At 43.6% G+C, this 20,254-nt stretch overlaps 1 protein-coding gene across 1 annotated transcript in view; it reads left to right on the plus strand.

Moving 5' to 3' along the window:
• The window catches only part of Zzef1 (zinc finger ZZ-type and EF-hand domain containing 1), a 124,697-nt gene that overhangs the window by 85,984 nt on the left and 18,459 nt on the right, over positions 1-20,254 (plus strand). The window contains exons 37-44 of the mRNA XM_051157899.1: positions 751-905; positions 3,314-3,464; positions 5,202-5,341; positions 8,656-8,933; positions 9,776-9,950; positions 10,446-10,578; positions 17,868-18,067; positions 19,304-19,423. Coding sequence (XP_051013856.1) covers positions 751-905; positions 3,314-3,464; positions 5,202-5,341; positions 8,656-8,933; positions 9,776-9,950; positions 10,446-10,578; positions 17,868-18,067; positions 19,304-19,423 — 1,352 coding nt within the window. The remainder of the gene's footprint in view (positions 1-750; positions 906-3,313; positions 3,465-5,201; positions 5,342-8,655; positions 8,934-9,775; positions 9,951-10,445; positions 10,579-17,867; positions 18,068-19,303; positions 19,424-20,254) is intronic.

The following is a 20,254-nucleotide window of genomic DNA, read 5'->3' on the forward strand; positions in this document are numbered from 1 at the left end:
GTTAAACTTGTGAGACATAAAGTTTCTCTCAGACAGTAGATTCCATCCTAACTGACATCAGGGGATCAGACTTTCCCCAGGCAGAAGGTGAGTGATGTCTCTATCTGCCAGTAGGGGTTTAAAAATCTAGCTGCCAGCCAGGCATAGTGCATGTCTTTAAGTCTAGCTCATTCAAAGCCACTGTAGTCTACAAAACAAATTCCAGGCAAGCCAGAGATATATAGTGAGATTCTGTGTCAAAAACACAAAATAAAACAAAACAGAAATTAATTGCTTGACACTATCAGAAAAATATATTTCTAATTTTCAAAACGATCCTGTTGCCTGTTATAGCCTTCAGTGTTTCTTTGTGTTTAAGGTACAGTTTCCCTTGCTGCCTACCTTTCTCGATTTGGGATCAGGAGCAGAATGGATTAGGCTGCCAGGGCTGCTGCTGTGTGGTCTGTGCAACCCCTCAGCCTATGTTCCCACACAGTGGTCAAGAGCTTTGTGGCACTTGCCAGAGATAGCCCTGTTGTAAATTTTTTTTTTAAGATTTATTTATTACATATACAGTGTTCTGCCTGCATGTATGCCTTCACACCAGAAGAGGGCACCAGATCTCATTATAGGTGGTTATAAGCCACCATGTGGTTGCTGGGAATTGAACTCAGGACCTCTGGAAGAGCAACCAGTACTCTTAACCGCTGAGCCATCTCTCCAGCCCCAGTTGTGAATGTTTAATCATTTTCTTGTTCCGTCCTCTTCCAGGTCTTAAAGCTCTAGCTCTTCTTGGCGTATTGCCAGATGGTGACTCTACCTCCGAAAGTCAAGCCCTGCCAGTCACAATGTCCATCCAAGCATCAGAGGAACAGTTGAAGAAGAAAGCAGACCAGCTTGCCAAAGGCCTGGGTGTGCCCTGCCATGTAAGTAGTGTTTCTTTCCCATGAGTCACACCTTGCACTCAGGGAGCCAGTCACACAAGAAGGTACTTAACATGGAAGTTTAAAGCATGTATTATGTATTATGTAGCTTTGGTTTATATTCAGCCAACAAGTAGATGATACCAAAAGTATACTGTTTTAGCAGGTAGACACCACAGTTTATAGGTAGGTGTGTAGGCAGAAAAACCTTTATAGGCTTTGTGTTAGTGACACATAAAGAACCTTTTATGAATTTAAAATAAAATTAAATAACTAAATAAAACAGAAGATAATTTTTGCAGAAGTATGCTTGTAGAGCTTGAGCCTATACTATAAATGCCCCACACCTTTGCTACAGGAGCCACTGGTATTTCTGTTGTAGCCTCATCAAGGTACCAGGTCAGGATGATCTTGAGCTTCCTGTCTCTCAGCATGCAACCCTTTAACCTGCCATAGGATCCCCTGCATAAGGAGGGGCAGCAGTCCCCACCTCTGTGCCTGGGAGTGTCAGTACTTATTTATTTATTTTTAAATTATTTATTTATTGTATATGAGTGCTTTATCTGCAGAAGAGGGTATCAGATCACATTACCGATGGTTGTGAGACACGACCTGGTTGCTGGGAATTGAACTCAGGACCTCCAGAGGAACAGCCAGTGCTCTTAACCACTGAGCTATCTTTCCAGCGTGAGTGTCAGTATTTATGAGCCCTGAGGATCTTGTAGAAGGCTGCCCACAGCATCGTGTTCCCCATCTATCAGTGTGTTTATTTATTTACACCAAAATGGACTACGTTTTTAAAAATTCACTAATATTGAAGTCTTTTACTTTTTATTTATTTTGATGTTCAGATTGCCTCCATGTTTGGCCAGTGGCAACTCCTTTTACTTGGCTTTTGTGTTCTCTCTCTCTCTCTCTCTCTCTCTCTCTCTCTCTCTCTCTCCCCCTCTCTCATGTGTGTATGTGTGTGTGTGTATACAGGTGTAGGTTCATCCTGTAAAAGGGGTGATAATAACAGTGCCTGTAATACAGGGTTAGTGTAGAAGTTATGTACTGTCCACACTTGGAAGAAACATGTAAAGAGCTTAGAACATGCACACAGTAAGTTCCATGTCAGAAGAAGATGTTGGGTATCCTGTTCTGTTACTGTCTGCCATATTCCTATCAGAGACAGAATCTCTCACTGAACCTGGAACTGGTGTGGTTACCAAGCCCAGCAATCCCCTGACTCATCTTTGTGCTTGTATACCAAAGTCTCTTACCCACTGAGCTCACAGCTCTGTCCTGTCCCTCAGCATTATTCATTTCTACATCAATAAAATACTTGTGTCTGTGGCAATAGAAACTTTTTTTTTTTTTTCGAGACAGGGTTTCTCTTGTAGTCCTGGGTGTCCTGGACTCACTTTGTAGACCAGGCTAGCCTCAAACTCACAGAGATCCACCTGCCTCTACCTCCTGAGCACTGGGATTAAAGGTGTGCACCACCACACCTGGTGAAACAAATTATGTGTAGATTTGATGTAATGATTTAACAATAATCGTAGATATACTTTTCTTATTGTATATAAAGATGGGTCTAGGTTTTCTATGTGTATATATACTGTATGCATGTGTACATTTTCAAGTACATGTGCATGTGTGTGTGTGTGGAAGCCAGAAGTCAGCATCAAGTGTCTTCCTCTGTCATTCTGCACTTTGTTTTTTGAGGCAGGGTCTCTCATTGAACCTGAAGTGCCAGTTCAGCAGTATTATCAGGCCAGTAAGCTCCAGGGACCCTTCTGTCCCTGCTCCCTCCCCCCATGCTCAGATTACAGGCACCCCCCACCACACCTGACCTTTTTTTTTGGGGGGGGGTCCGGTTTTTCAAGACAGGGTTTCTCTGTGTAGCCTTGGCTGTCCTGGAATTCACTGTGTAGACCAGGCTGGCCTCGAACTCACAGCAATCCGCCTGCCTCTGCCTCCTGAGTGCTGGGATTAAAGGCATGCGCCACCATGCTCAGCTCACACCTGACTTTTTAATGCAGTTGCTAGAGATCCAAACTTAGGTCCTCATGCTTACACGGCAAGCACTTCACTGTGAGGCATCTCCCAGCCTGTGTTTGGTTTTTCTACCAAAACAGAATGCACACAAAGATGATCACTGTGTTGACTAGAAGGACATCAACAACTTCATTGTTTTCCCAGAGGATTTGGTGTAAGCTACTGCTTGTGTGACCTGGGACCTCTGGCAGCACTTCAAAGATGTTGGCGGGGACGTGGTACAAGAAGCATCATTGTAGGGCACTGGTTTATTCTAAGAGATTGGTGGCGTCTTTCTAAAGGACGTCAGAAGATTTTTAGTTCGTGAAAGGCTGACTAATGATAAAGTTGTTTACAGTATATGAAGTACATTGTTACTTCCTTGTTTTTAGGAAAAGAGAGCAGCAAATGAGGCAGTCAGACCTTTGGATGACAAGCAGAGGAAAACAGCAAGTGCGGATCTCTCCTTCATGAAGGACCCTCCATGCCAGAGCCAAGTTTCAGATGTACCTGCAAGTGCTCAGGTGCCTCCAGGACCTCCAGGTCAGGAACATGTTTATTAAGTCTGCCTCCTTCCTCTCCGAGTGCGCACATCACACCTGCACTGTTGCATACAGTTTGAAATTGTTCAGTAACTAAGATTTCTCCATCTGGTCAGCTGTGACTGATAACTCTGCATCATCTGTCCCTCCCTTCAGCTTGTCTAGTCCATGTGAACACAGGTTCCCCTCATGTAAACTAAATACCCCCTTTGTTGAGCATCATGCTGGATTCCAGGATGGAACCTACCAACACAGGCAGAGGAACACATGACCTCTGACCTTCTGGAACTCAATCCAGGAAGGTTTCAGACAGAGACACAAATAACTATTTGAGGTGGCCTGTGATTCTGGCCCCAGGAGAAGGGTGACTTGTGTTAACACTAATTGGTATCTGTACAAAGCCATGTAAAGGGAGAGGTATAAAGGACCTTGAATGTGCCAGGATATGCAGTGGGCTGACATTCAGGCAGAAAGCACTGGCAAAGGCCTCTTTGTAGATTCCAGAACTAACAGGAGGAGAAGTCCTCATGCCAGGGGTGCAGGGCCAGAGCAGGGCACTGGGAGATGACACAGAAGAGATACTGTGGTGCTCTGTTGCATGCTTGTGACATTCAGGCCTCAGCCTCCCAGAGGATGGCAGTGGTGGAGTCAGACCTGGGGTTTTAGAGGATGGCACAGTAGTACTGGGTTGGAGGAAGTGCTTCAGGCAGCCCAGGAAGTCAAGGTTCTGTAATAGAAGTGGAAGTATGTCCTGCACTGTCGTCAAGGCCAGCTCTCAGAAGCAGTAGCTACCCCACATCATGCCAGATACTCAAAGTCCACCAGAGTCAGGTGGTAGACCAGCATTCTGGTTCCTAGGCAACAAGCATCTGTCAAGTACCTCATGTTCTGGGACACTGCTAGGTGCTTGAAGTATATCACAAAAGAGGCCAAAACCAGAAAGGTAGATGATAAACAGCAAACACAAACACGAAATGTTAAAGGGTAATCAAATGCTGGAAGGCAGGTAGTTTAGGAAGAGGGTCAGAGAATGGGAGGTAAAGGAAGGTGGCTACCTAGTTAACTAGGGAGCAGGAAGGCCTCCTTGAGAAGGCAACTGTGTAAAACGTATTCAGCAATAGAGTTTGCTATATTTCTGGGTATAGTTGTTTTTAAAAGATTATTTTTTGCTGGGCATGGTGGCACATGCCTTTAATCCCAGCACTCAGGAGACAGAGGCAGGCAGATCGCTGTGAGTTCGAGGCTAGACTGGTCTACAAAGCGAGTCCAGGACAGCCAAGATAACATAGAGAAACTCTGTCTCAAAAAAACAAACAAAAACAAAAAAGATTATTTTTCTTTTATGTTTATAGGTGTTTTGTCAACATGTGTATCTGTGCACCAAGTGTGTGCCTGGTATAGGCAGAGGTGAGAGAGGGAGTCGGGTCCCTTGAAACTGGAGTTACAGATGGTTGTGAGCCACTGTGTGGATGCTGGGGTCCTCTGGAAGAGTAGCCAGTGTTCTTAACCACTGAGCCAGCTCTCCAGCCCCTTCATTCTTCTCTTTGAAACAAAGTCTTGCTGGCCTCAAACTCTTGATTGTCCACCCTGTCAAGTGCTAGGATTCCAAGCATGCATTACCATGCTGGGCTTCAGCAGTAGGATATTAAAGTTCTGGCACAGGGACAGTGTCGTGGTTAAGTTGCCTTTTACATGTGTAGAGCCTAGCAAACTCTGAAAGTGCTGTTTTCCCACACAGATGCTGAACATCCAGAAGTGTCATCTCAGACACCAATAGAAGAGAAGGCGATTACTCCCAACCCTGAGCAAGTATTTGCAGAGTGTTCCCAGAAGAGAATTCTGGGATTGCTGGCAGCCATGTTACCTCCCATCAAGTCGGTAAGAAGCAGGCAGTGTTTTTCTTTGTGAAAGAGTGGGTGGCTGGTATTCGCAGAAGTAAAATGGTATTAAAGTGTAAGTAGAAACAAACTCTGTGTCCCAAGGAAGGAGTGAGTATTAATTAAAGTGACTTTCCTCTTTGACTTAGTACAATTGACGGTTTTTAATTCTTATAATTACCTTTTTCTGTTTTTATTTGGAAAGTTTTTAACCTCATTGAAAATGTGAAAGTGTAGTGAATGAAGACCTTTACCTAGATTTATTAGTTGTTAATGTTGTTCTATCTCTGCCTATTTATATATTTATTACAGTTTTCCTGTGGTTGAAAAATAAATTAAAAGCTTTTAGATACTTCATCCTCAGTTCTTCAAAAAGTGTGATCTTCTGAGGACCATGTTGCTTCCACATTAAAATATTCAGGCCTGGTGGCTCATACCTGTAATCCTAGCACTTTGTAAACAGAAAGTCAGGAATTCAAGGCCATAGTGGACTACAGAATGAGACTTAATTTTTAAAAAACAATTTAATTAAACTGATAAAAATTTAACACTGGTAGAGTAATTTTATCCCGTGCAGAGCAGAGCCTAGGTATAGATTTCCTAACTATTCCTAGACTGTGACTTGCAGCTTTTTTGTAAAAATCAGTATCTATTTAAGAATGTTTTGGGTTCAGAGGACATGCTTATTTGGTCCCCTTTAGTTTACTTACCTTACTTTGATGTTTGTAACTTTCTTCTTTTAAAGATCTATTTTTTTAGTGTGTGTGTGTGTGTGTGTCTGCCTACATGAGTTTATATGCACCACAGGCTTGCAATAGCCAGAGGATATTGGATCTCCTGGAGCTGGAGTTAGAGGCAGCTATGAGCTGCCTCATGTGGGTCCTGGAAACTGAACTCCATGTTGTCCTCTGCAAGAGCAGTAAGTGCTCTTAGCCACTGGGCCATCTGTCAGCCCTGTTTTGGTAACTTTCATAATATTGATGTCATCAAAGAATCTAGACAGCTTAGGTGTGTCCTCAGTGTTCTTTATAATTTTCTGGGCTCTTTCACATGTGTATATTTCATGTGAGGTTTAGTATCATTTTTTTATCAAGCCCCTGTCAAACTGCCCCTTTCAGATTTGGTGAGTTATTTTCATTGGAATGGCATTGACTGTATATTAATTTAGGAATAATTAACATCTTTTGGCAATACTTTTTTCCCCTCATGGCTAAGAATCAGACAGAGCTAACAAACTATAGAAACAAGTTTCTCCGAGTTTACAAAGCTCTGGGGAAGGGAGATAGCCCTACAACTCAAGATTTGATCCTCAGGTCTCTGAATCCAGGGACTTCAGTTTTCTTTTTCAAGACAGGGTTTCTCTGTGTAATAGACCTGGCTGTTCTGGAATTCTCTTTGTAGACCAGGCTGGCCTTGAACTCTCAGAGATCTGCCTGCCTCTGCCTTCTGAGTGCTGGGATTAAAGATGTGTGCCACCATGCCTATCTTCCAAGGACATTTTTAAAAGCAGTTTGTTGCCAAAAGTTGCTTAGACTAAGATAAATTACTGTGTGTGTGTGTGTGTGTGTGTGTGTTGAATCTGATGTATGAGTCAGTCATAGTATCTGACAAGAGAGTCAGTGTATACTTTCTCATCATAGGGATTCAGAGAACAAGAGCATGAATTATGAGTTTATAGTAGTCCCTGCAGTTCATACCTGACAGCACAAGATTCATTGTTTTCTCATTTTAGTATTTGCATCTTTAATCCTATACCATGAGGTCTTGCATCCCATGACCCTTGGTATAAATCCTTATTTGATCAGCCTCCTATCACAGCCACCATTCTTTGAAGAGTGTTTTCCTCTTTCTCTTTGGACTCCATACTGAGACTCCCCCAACCTTAATAGTTCCTCACCATGTCTGTCTTTATGCCAATTCCTAGGCACCCCCATTACATGGAAACTTGCAGCCCACACTACCTCAGACCCTCTCTACACACCTTCCTTGTTTTTCCATAAACTCCAGCCACTCTGCCAGCCCATTCTTAAAGGGAATGCCTTCCTGAGATTCAGTTTTATTGCTAAGAGCTTTTGGTACTTTGGTTGCTTTGTTTTTCTAGTATGGATACAGTGCAGTCTTGAATCACACTCACTATACTAACTCACAGCTATTGAAGGGGTTCTCTGGCTTTCTCTCTCTTTTTTATTCCTATGGAAAATAATAAATGGTTTAGGTGTCTAAACATGTATGTGGTCAGCTGTTTTCTAAATGGCATTTGTAATAATGAAGTATTGGAAGCCAAGCAAAATGCAGATGGTATTTAAAGAAAGACAAATGGGGCTGAGAAGATGACTTGGTGGGTAAATACTTACCATGAAAGCATGAAGACCTGAGTTTGAGCCTCCAGAACTCACTTAAAGCTGGATACAGTAACCTGTGTCTCTTCATGGGGAGATGGGGCTAAGTGGAATCAGAAAAATCCCCAGAAGCCCATAGACAAGCTAGCCTGACATCACAGAAGCAAACAACAAAGAGACCCTGTCTCAAACAAGGTGGAAGGCAAAGACCACACTGGGGTTTTCCCTTGGTCTCCCAGTGTTCCACGATACATGCACATGTATACATCACACACCTGGAAGGAGGGAGAAACAATTTACTTTACATGTGTTACCTATAGATGCATATGGAGAAAGGTTGACAAACTGTCCATACAGCTGTAAATAGTTGTTACTTCATTTGCATTGTGAGTTGGGGGTGGGGGTATGATGGAAAGTCTGACTTTTATGTATTTTTTAGATCTTTGAATTCTTTTTTTTTTTTTTTAATTTATTCTTGTTACATCCTTTGAATTCTTTATAATGGACATTTCAGGAAAGGAAGAAAATCAAATGTTTTGTTTATTTTAGGGTAAAGGAATGTTAGAAGTAAGGTAAGAAGGGGCCTAGAGACACAACTTAGCAGTAAAGAGTATGTGCTGCTCTTGAGGAGGACCAGCAGTTGGTGCCAGCACTCATGTCCAGAGGTCCAACACCACCTGTAACTCCAGACCCAAGGGAGCCAGTGTCCTGTTCTGGGCTCCAGAGGCTCCTGCACTTACATATGCATATAAACACACACACACACACACACACACACACACACACATACACACATATACACACACACATTTAAAAAGTAGGAAAAGATGATATCTGAGTGTGTTTATTTTATTTACAGTTGATTGTACACGTGCCATTTTTGAAACTGAAATCAGGCCAGTTGTAAATGACACCTGGATGGATGCTTGTGTGGCTTGGCCTTTGTACTAAAGAGATTTCCTTTTTCTGTTGACAGGGTCCCACAGTCCCCCTGATAGACCTGGAGCACGTCCTCCCACTCATGTTTCAGGTTGTCATCTCCAATGCAGGCCACCTGAATGAAACCTACCACCTCACCCTGGGTCTTCTGGGCCAGTTAATCGTCCGTCTTTTGCCAGCAGAGGTAGACACTGCAGTCATCAAGGTCCTTTCAGCCAAGCATAACCTGTTTGCTACAGCAGACAATGCCATTGTGCCAGATGGCTGGAAGACCACCCACCTGCTCTTCAGCCTGGGAGCTGTCTGCCTGGACAGGTAACCGGGGTTATCATGCACTCAGCCTCCACTCTGTCCTCTGTGGTACTCACTAAGAGCAAGGTCTAGCTGTTGGTGAGTTTCAGTGCGTGGCGGTGCTGTTGTCTGAGGCTCTTCTGTGAGATTAAACCAGTAAGCCCACACTTAAATAGCTGAGAGGTCAGCAGGGCCTACCAGTCAGCTCTGATGAGATCTATTCTGATAATTTTTTCCTGAGAAAAGTAAGTATAGGCATTGGGGTTGAAAAATCTGTTTTCATTATAAAAATAACACAATCATAATACCAAACTTGAAATTAAATGAAGAAGGAGAGCTAACCTTGATTTGTATCCTATACATCGCTAAGTTCCTTTCCAAGTATGGCTGGGGTGTGATATATGTGCATGGAAGATGACATTTTAGAGTAGTGTTCTCAACCTTCCTAATGCTGCCACCCTCTACTACAGTCCTCATGTTGTGGTGACCCCTACCATAAAATTATTCTTGTTGCTACTTCATAACTGTAATTTTGCTTCTGTTATGAATCATAATATAAATATCTGTGTTTTCCACTGGTCTTAGGCATTTGGGGATGGAACAGCCCATAGGCTGAGAGCCACTGTTTTAGAGAGATATTTGAGAACATAGTTATAGACTGAGTTTGTAGACTGAGCAACAGATCTTGAGTTGGTTGTTGTGTTTTGACTTATCTCTAGGTGAAAAGTGTCTTTTTGGTATACTTACAGCTAAGTAATGAATGGCTCTTTGCATGAGTCTGATTTTGCCTAGGACAGTGAGCTGCGATATGTGTGAGGGGTTAGCCTCACACACTGCCATCTAACATTGGAGCTCTTGCCTTCTAGCCGAGTAGGCTTGGACTGGGCCTGCTCTATGGCAGAGATCCTTCGGTCACTCAACAACGCACCATTGTGGCGAGACGTCATTGCCACCTTCACAGACCACTGCATCAAGCAGCTGCCATTCCAGCTGAAACATACCAACATCTTCACCCTGCTGGTGCTTGTCGGCTTCCCCCAGGTACAGCGTCTGAAAGCCTGTTTGCCCTAGTCTCTATAGTGCAAGCATGCATGTGTGCATGCATGCATGGTATGCATACACACACAAACGTGTATGTCTATAATGGTTTTAGAATTTTTTCTTTTAGTTGCATGATTTGCTTTTATAGTCTTAGTGTATTTTTTAGAATTGTACAATTGTTAGACTTGCATTGTCAACAGTTGACATTTGATTTATTTGACTGGCTTTGAATAGTAGGTAACTATAATGTATTTAGTTACAAAAAACTGCAGAGACTGTTGTCTTTCACTCTGGCATGCATATTAACCTTCCTCACTTTGTATGCCTCAACTGATTGGACTAAGGAGCTGCAAAGCTATGCCAAGCACCTAAACTAATGTTGTGCCAAATCCTTTGGACTTAGTGATGAGACGACCCTGTGTGCTTGTAGGAAAGCAAGCAAAAGGGACTGAGCTTGTGCCTAGTTAAGTGCCTCTTCCTTCATCAATGCTCTAGGTCCTCTGTGTGGGAACCCGCTGCATTTATATGGATAATGCCAACGAGCCCCATAATGTGATCATATTGAAGCACTTCACTGAGAAGAATAGAGCTGTGATTGTTGATGTCAAAACCAGGAAAAGGAAAACAGGTCCTAAGCTCAATTTTATCTTTTAAGAATGGTGAAAATGATTTATTCCTTGCATGCTATAAAACCAGTTACAGTGCCTCAGTTTTTGCTCCTGCATGTCACTGTTAAAATTTTAAATTATGTAAATTTATTTGTGTGTGCACATATGCATGCTCATGTGCGTACACACACATGTGGAGGTTAGAGGATAACTTGTGGGAGTCAGTTCTTTCCTTCTACCACCTGAGGTGCTAAGGACTGAATCAGGTCATCAAGCTTGGTGACAAATGCCTTTATCCACTGAGCCCTCTCACTAGCTCATATCTTTACAATTAAAGTGGATTTATTATGCAGGGTGTGGTAGTACATGTCTGTAACCCCAGCACTGAGGCAGGAGGATCACACCTTCAAGACCAGCCTGATAAGTAGTAAGTTTGAGGCCAGTCTAGGCTGCATGAGACCCTTTCTCAAAATAAAATAGTAATAATTAATACACATAGTAAACACACAGGTAACATAGAGTGAGTCTTCTTTTTTAATCCAGTGTGACAGTCCCTTCCTTTCCGTACTTATTCAGGCAATTTATGGCCGATTGAGTTTAAGTCGGCTGTCTCCTTGATTATTTTCCATTTGTCTCATCTCTTCTTGATTCTTTTTTCTTCTCTTGCCTTCGTTTGGGTTGATTTTTCTTATGTTTTGAGGACTCATGTTATGTCTGCTGTTAGCTCTAACTATAGCTGTTACTCTGCTGTCACAGTCGGCAGTACTTGGGAGAGCGCCCTGTGGTCTGTCCTGTCCACCTGAGGCTGTCTGACACCAGATGTTATTCTACTTAGCAGTTGTTTTGAAATACCCTGTTTTTGCCCTATATCTGCCTCACTCTCTGTGTTAATGTAGTTAGACCTCTTATTCTACATGGTGTAAATCTCATTGTACATAATGTTGGCTTTAAAATGTGAGTTATTTTTATAGAGACTTTTAAATGAACACAATGTATATTACACTCATCTACACATTTACTATTCCTGGTATTCTTCATTCCTTTTTATAGATTCAGATTTACATCTAATATAATTTTCTCTGGTTTGAAACACTTCCCTTAGCATTTCTTGTAGTCAATGTCTTCTGCCACAAGAGTCTGTGTAGAAAATGTTCTGACCTTGTCGCTGTTTTTGAGGCCAAGTCTCACCATGTAGCCAGGGCTGGCCTTGAGCTTGGATAGAGTATTTTTGCCTTTCTCTCCCAAGAGCTGGGGTTGCAGGTGTGCACTATGACTCCTGGCTTTGGCTTTATCTTTGAAATGTTATTTTTCTTGGGTTGGAGAGGAGGCTCAGCAGTTAAAAGCACATGCTGTTCATGCCCAGACCCAAGACTGGTTCCCAGCGCCCACACCTAGTAGCTCACAAGCACCTGTAACTCCAGCTGCAGGGGATGCAATGCCCTCTCTTGGTCTCTATGGGCACTGTGCATACATGTACAAACCCTCACACTGCCAGACATGTATATACATAATTAAAAGTAAAATCTTTATGAGACATAGTTTTTCTGGATAAAAAATTCTAAGCTAAGATACTTATATTTGGGGATAAGTTGTTGTTATGCTGTGTGTGTGTGTGTGTGTGTGTGTGAGAGAGAGAGAGAGAGAGAGAGAGAGAGAGAGAGAGAGAGAGAGAGAGAGAGAGAGAGAGAGAGAGAGAGAGAGAGAGAGACAGACATAGTACAGCCTGCCTTCAATTCACTATATAACTCAGGATGACTTTGGATTTGTGATCCTTCTGCCTCTGCCTCTCGAATGCTGGGCTTATAGACATGTACCACCACACCTGGTTAATGTGGTGCTAGAGACCAAACCATAAGCTTGTGGTTGCTAAGCAAGCAATCTGCTATCACAGCCTCTAGTAGTTTTTTTCTTTGAATTCTTTAAAGATATTTGTGTGTTGCTTTCTGGCTTGCACTGGTTCTGCTGAGAATTTGGCATAAGGTCTGCTGTTGTTATCTTTGTTACTGTTGTATATTTTTTCTCTGCATGCTTAGGGATTATTTGAATACCATGATGGGATAAGGTATCCTGTAAGTCCATGGATGGTGGTCTTAGCAGAATCAGTACACTCAGGAAAGGCAAATCCATAACCAGGATAAGCATTGCTCTTTCCATGGAGGAAGTGGTCCAGTGTAGTCACCCTGCCACTACATTGCAGCTGATCACCCCAAGGAATGTTACCATTTCTGGGGTTCAGTGTTGGTCTCTGGTGTTGACAGATCTGGCACTCAGCAGCAGCTGTAGCCAGGCCAGCCTTGCTGAGTTGAAGTCCACATTGTCAAGCCCACACATAACCCCCATCTCTCCACCAGAGGCCCATTGGGTGGTGACAGAGATAACTGATGAAAGAGGCTGGCTGTCCACAGAATGGATCTCCATACCTACTTTATTATTGAACTCTTCTTCTGAAGTTACCTTTTGATGGGCATTTATCCTTCTCCCACTTGAAGAAATCTATCTACACTCCTCTTCCTCAGATGCCTCTCTCACCAGTTTTCCAGTCTTACTCTTTCCAAGTCTCAGGCCATCCAGTTAATCCATTGACTACAGCCCACACATCACTGAACAATTATTGCGCATCTGGCTGTTTCTCTTTCCAAACAAAATATATGACCATGTGTACTGCCCTAAGTTCTACCCATTGTGAAGAGTTCCCTTCACCAGAATTTTTCAGGGTTGTCCCAGAAAGAGGTTGTAAGGTTGCAAATGTCTATTTCTGAGGGGGTGGGTCCCTGCATCCCATGCAAAACCATCAGTAAACCAGGCCTTAGTCTTCTTCCTCAGCCATCTGATCATAGAGCACACCCCATGAGGATATAGGTACGTGCTCAGCAGCAGACAGTATTGTAATGGGAATAGAAACTGTAGGCATTTAGGCAGCCTCTTCATGTAACTTGCTTGTGCCCTCAAAACCTGCTCAGGCCCTATCATGTATTTACCACTTTCATTATTATTTGATAATAGATTGATGCTATGCATGTCCTACGCTGTGACTTGGTGGGTCAGATAACACCCAGCTCATTCAGGGCAGCTCAAGTAGCATAGAGACTTGGTGTCTCATTGTCAAGCATTTAGTTTCCACTAAGGCCCAATATCAGCTCAAGACCTGTCTCTCAAAGGGAGAACAGTCTGCAGCTGATGGTTGAGCCTTGCTCCAAAATCCCAAAAGTTCTTCTGACATTCACCTATAGGGGCCTGCTAAAGGCTCCAAACAGCATCCCTATCTGCCACTGACACCTCAAGTCCCATCAAGTTTTCTGGTTCATATGGTCCAAGTGGTAGAGCAGCCTGCACAGCAGCCTGAACTATTGGAGGGCCTTCTCCTGTTCCAGGCCCCACTCAAAGCTAGAACCTTTAAGGCCACTTGGTATATAGGCTGGAGTAACACACCCAAGTGAGGAGTGTGCTATCTCCAGAATCCAAATAGGACAGCTAAGCATTGTGCTTCTTTCTTGGTAGAAGGAGGGGCTGGATGTAATAACTTATCCTTCACCTTAGAAGGAATATGTCCACATGCTCCATACCACTGGATTCCTAAGAATTTTACTGAAGTAGTAGGCCCTAGAATTTTGATTGGATTTATTTGTCACTCTCTGATTTACATATGTGTTACCACCAAGTCCACAGTGGTTGCTACCTCCTATTTACTTGGTCGAATCAACATAATGTTGTCAGTATAGTGAACCAATGTGATATTTGGTGGAAGAGATAGACAGTCAAGATCCTTCCAAACTAAGTTATAACATAGGCCTGGGGACTTAATATATCCTTGAAGTAAAACTATAAAGGTGTACTGCTGGCCTTGCCAACTGGAAGCAAATTGCTTCTGGTAGGTTTTGGGTTTTTTGTTTTTGTTTTTTGTTTGTTTGTTGTTTTTTGAGACAAGGTTTCCTTGTGTAGCTTGGCTGTCCTGGAACTCACTCTATAGACCAGGCTGCCCTTGAACTCCTAGAGATCCACTTGCCTCTGCCTTCTGAGTGCTAGGACTAAGGCATGTATCACTGCCACCCATCCACTTCTGGTGGTTTTTATGGACAGGTAACGAGAAAAAGGAGTTTTCTGGATCAATAGCTGCAGATACCAGGAGATGTGTTAATCTGCTTAAGTAAGGGCAGCACATCTGGCACAGCGACTGCAATGGGAGTCACTACCTGATTGAATTTTCAGTAGTCAACTGCTCTCCACCATCTTTGTCTTCTGCACTGGCCAGATAGGAGAGTTAAAGGGTGATGTGCTGGGAACCACAACACCTACATCTTTCAAGTCCTTGATGGTGGTACTAATTTCTGCAGTTCCTGCAAAGATACAATACTATTTTTGATTCACTATTTTCTCTGGCAGAGGCAACTTTAAGGGCTTCCATTTAGCCTTTCTAATGATAACATCCCTCACTCCACAAGTCAGAGAACCAATGATGTGAGAATTCTGCCAGCTTCTGAGTGCGTCCATCCCAATTATCATTCTGGGATGGGAAAATAACCACATTAGGACCCACTGGACCTACGATGAGTCAGACTTCAGGCAGAACTCCATTAATCACCTGACTTCCACGAGCTCTTACTTCAGCTGGAGGCCACAGTGTTTCTTGGGATCTTCCAGAATCAGTGTCAATTTAGAACCAGTATCCAATAGACCCTGGAAACTCTGATTGTTTCCTCTCCCCTGGTGTGCAATTACCCTTGTAAAAGGCCATAGGTTCCTCTGTGAAGGACTGGAGAAAGGCTAACACTAAAACTCTTAGGTATTTTATCAGGGTCTTTCCTCAGGGGAATCTGACAGTTCTTCATTCAAAGGGTTCTGGTTGATTTATGGGCTGAGATTCCCTTTTGCCACAATCCAATATTTATTTGAGATTTTTTTTTTCCTCTTACACAGAGCAAACACAAATGTATTAGGCTTCTTAACTATTTCATGCCTAGAAACACCATGATTGACTAGCCAGCACCAAGGGTCCATGTGAGTCATGCTACCATAAAAATCACTTTGCCTATGCTGCCCACTGCGGGACAGGCTCTTTGTTTCTTCAGTGTTGTCCATCACCTTGCCTTTAGTAATCCAGTGCTGCCACCTGCCTCCTGCTTTGTTGGAGCCCAGTTAAACCCATTATATTTAATTCATCCATCTGAACAGTAGAGTCTCTGACCCTAAGGTCTGGCACAAGGGAAAGGTCAGCAGCAAACCTCTTCAAATGTGCTGCTGCCCCTCTCACCATCTTGCATCTTATAGGCTTAGTGAAGAGCATGTCTTCTGGGCCTTCCCATTGTGGTAGATGAGGTTTTACACAGGGCACCCACTCTAGCATTGCAATATCCCCGAGCCTTAAAAATCTTTTCATCAACACTAATGGGACAGCAAGCATTTCCAGCTCCTTTTCAGTAGGCCATCTTTTGACAAATGTTTCAATCATTAAAACAAACATTAAATGGTCCAAGCATCATCCTAAGTCTATTAAATCTAGAATCTCCCTTCAGTGGACCCTTATCAGTAAGTTGAGGCTGATCTAGTTTTATGCTCCTTCCACATTATACCACACGCATTCACAAGATCTTTGTTTGAACAAGCTCTTTGAGCTCTTCAGTGACATAGCACACCTCCTCACAGAGCACACTTTTACCTCTCCTCTAGGAGCCTGCTTTGCCTTGTCTGGTTATATGTCTAGAGGCAACTGCTGGTGGACCCTAAGGGACCCCTGCTTGCCTTTCCTGGCATCCCCTTCAGAGACAGTCACTTGTGGTTTACCAGACAAAGAAGGATTAATTTTCTCAGTCAAAGGTGAAAAAGGCAGTACTTCAAGAATGGGAGTAGGACCAAGTCTTCTGCTGAGAGTGGAGAGACTACTTCCTCAGGTGAGGCAAACCCTTCTGAAGTTTCAAAGTTCTCAGCTAAAACAGGTTCCTCCAACACATGCACCCCAAGTTACAGGATCCTGACTTTAACCACCAACACCGTCTGAGGCTGGGATTTGAATTTTTGCTATAATCCAGCCAGTCTTATAATGAGGGCCTCCACAACTTAAGCTCTATGGCTGCTGGAAAGAAGATTCTCTTCCATGGCACGCTTAGAAACTTTTAGACTGTCCATGCTCACCTGGAGCCAGTCAGTTTTATCTCGGAGCTCATCAACCTTCACCTTATTTAAAGATGCTAGGGGTTGGTTAACTTTATCACAGAGCTCATTCTTTTCCTTTGTCAGTTCATCCAGAGATGATAGGAGCAACTAACCAGCAGCACTGTTTTTCCAAAAGTTTTGTATACTGAGTCGCGAAATCTGTTGCCTTTCACAATTGGTGAATCAGGATAATCAAATGTGTTTGTCTCCTTAAGTGTGTAAAATAGTTCACACCATGGGCTTTTAGTGTGCTCTGAGCTCCTAGGAGAGGCTTCATTAACTTGGAGAGCTTTGGTGACTGTCGGTGTTGGCAAATTGGAAAGCTTATTGCATATACTGTAAAAAAAAAATCATCCTTATACTTCTGCTGCTCTAGAACCACTTTTGATACCAAAATCTGCATTAGTCAGGGCTCTCTAGAGGAACAGAATTGATAGGATGAGTGTGTGTGTGTGTGTGTGTGTGTGTGTGTGTGTGTGTATAAGTGTGTAACACACATATGGGATTTATGAGAATGGCTTACAGGCTTTGGTCTACCTAGTCCAACAATGGCTGCCTATCAACAGAAAGTCCAAGTGTCTAGTAGTTGCTCATTCCACGAAGCTGATGTCTCAGTTGGCATCAATATATGCCAGAATCCCAAAGAAGCAGGTTCTAATGTCAATGAACAAATAGACTTTCCAGTGAGAGTGAGGGCAAGCAGGCAAAGAGAGCAAGCTTCTCTCTTCCATGTCCTTTATATAGGCTGCCAGCAGAAGGTGTGACCCAGACTAAAGGTGGATCTTCCCACTTCTAACGATTTAACTAAGAAAAAATCCCTCACAGGTATATCCAGCTGCTTGGGTTTTAGTTAGTCCCAGATGTAGTCAAGTTGACAGCTAAGAACAGCCATCACAACACTTTTAGCAGTGACTTGCTTGTGCATAGTTATAAGAAGTTTGCGTTGTGACTTGTCCCTCTCCATTTCCTCATGGACAGTGGCCCTGTACCACTTTTGTGCTCACCTGCAAACTGGGTTAAGTATAGTGGGGACACTGAGCCTGAGAGGCTTGTTGCTGCAGGCCTTGCTTTGGAGAGGCCTGTGGAGAAACCTGGCTGCAGAGGGCACTAACAGCACTAACAGTGTTCTTTGTGTCTTTTCCTTTTGGGCATGATGCTGCAGTGAAGGACTACCAGCTGGTCCAGAAGGGAGGAGGACAAGAGTGTGGCAGCTCTCAGGCCCAACTGAGCCAGTACTCCCAGCACTTTGCCCTTATTGCCAGTCACCTTCTGCAAACCAGCATGGACAGCCATTGTCCTGAGGCAGTAGAAGCAACCTGGGTCCTGTCCCTGGCTCTCAAAGGTTTATACAAAACACTAAAGGTAATGGTGAGCCTCTTCCATTTGCACAACCTACCTATGATGTGACATGTGCAGGGGATTAACAAGGAGGAAATGCCATCTGATTTGGGTAAATGGTTTAACAATGGGTTGTTTTTAGAAATTCTTGAGACCTTGTACAAGGATAACTTTAAGGAGGAAATAGACTTTTCCCAGTGGTTTGAGTATGGATTCAAGTACTGTGGCTTCATGGAGACATAATCCTGTCAGGGGAAGAAAACTGACCTGACAGGGTTCTCATTCCACACCCAACAGGAGCTCCTCTGGGACATTATAGGAATGGAGGGAGAATAAAGGGAGCCGGTATCCCATGGAGCTTCAGGGACTAGGTGTGGCCATCGGGCTGGGAGGAAGCAACTGGGTTAAGGGTACGGTTGGGTGGAGAGAAGCCCAGATCCATGATGACTTTGGGACCTTAGTGATAGGGAAGTCATTGAGGGGATAGGGACTCAGGCACCACCTAGAGACTTGTCTGCTAGGCTTTCAGCTCTGGGCAGTCCTGAGGTGTAGTTGTTAGCTGAGACCATGGAGGTCTGCGTGCCTCTGCCCCACCCCCAAATGCTAGGATTAGGGTTTGCACCACCATGAGCACAGTCTGTTGATACTTGTTGAACACCAGGAGCCAAGTGGAACTGGGCATGCAGTGGTGACCTGGAAAAAAGGGCCATGAGGCTTACAGTCTCCTAAGCCAGAGGAGGTGTCCTCCTGCAAGGAGGACAGCGCTGCATCCGAAGTCCCTTCAAAAAGGGGCAATTTGAGGTGGTAGGTGTGGAGCTAGCCTTAGGTAACACTAGCAGAAACAATAGCAAGGTTTAGGCCTTGAAGTGGGCCAGGCACGATGGTCACAGAACAAACCGACCTCCAGGTCTTTAAGATGGTGCAGCCTAGGGAGCGAGGTCAAAGAAGCAGGCAGGGAGCCTTATTGGACCTTGTCAGTCATGCTAAGGGCTTGGATTTTGACATCAGAAGTTTCTGGAAAGTAAGGAGGAGAAGTGACATAAAATAGGTTTCAGAAGCTTTTGCTCCTTGAAAGAACACAGAGTGAGTGAGGGGCAGTGGTTCATGCTTAAGATTCCGAGAGCTTTCTTACTCACTAGGATTTTCCCTGGAAGGTCAGTTGGCCCATCAGCTGAGACAGAGCTGTAAGAAGGGTTGGCACTCTGCCAAACCTTAACCTTCACTCTGTAGCAGCTAAGAATCACTCTCTTGGCTTGGCAGGCTCACGGTTTTGAAGAGACCCATGCCACCTTCCTCCAGTCCGACCTGCTAAAGTTGCTGGTAAAGAAGTGCAGCAAAGGGACTGGCTTCAGTAAGACCTGGCTTCTCCGGGACCTGGAGGTAAGGAGGAGGCCTGCCCTGTAGATCTACGCCCCAGAGCAGAGCAAGCTTGTTCCAACCAGTTCTGCCCTGTGCACTCTCATTCTGTGCAGCTTGTAAACCTGGCCTTGATTCTTTCTTCGTGAATTAGGGATCCTGACACCTGTCCCCACCCCCACCCTCCGCCAGGAAAATGAATTGGGTGTTTGTTCAAAGAACCTTGGAGAAGTATTTTGTGAAAACACATAATTGGCCATTATATCATGATAATAAAATGTGCTTTTGAATTATTATTTCCCTCTAAGATTGCTTTGAGCAAAAATCAGTTTCTAAATACAGCCACACTCATGTTTATCTTATGTGGGATTTCAGTCAGTAATTTTATTTTATTGTTACTCCTCTGAGGCCTTAGATGTTTCTTAGTGGGATTCTTGTGGTTCCCAGAGGTTTTCAAGGTCAAGTGCTAGTTTCTAGTATAAGGGAATCCATGCTGCAAGAGGCAGTGCTACGGGGATGTGCTGTGTCCCTAACCCTCACTTCCACAGATGCCTACATTTGAAGAGTCAACTCTGAACACCATAGAGTTTGCCTATGTGGAAGGAAAATGTGCTAAGACACATTAGTAGGTAACTAGGATCTTAGAGACTCTTTTTAAAATTTTATTTAAAATGTATATGTATGGGTGTTTTGTCTGTAAATATGTCTGCACCACTTGCTCATAGACACCAGAAAAGGATATCAGCTCTCCTGGACCTCAGTTACAGACAGTTGTGAGCTGCCATGTGAGTTTTGGAAATTGAACTCAAGTCCACTGGGAGAGTATCCAGTGGTCTTAACTGCTGAGCCGCATCT

This window comes from Acomys russatus, chromosome 16, assembly GCF_903995435.1.
Source record: "Acomys russatus chromosome 16, mAcoRus1.1, whole genome shotgun sequence".
Lineage (NCBI taxonomy): Eukaryota > Metazoa > Chordata > Mammalia > Rodentia > Muridae > Acomys > Acomys russatus.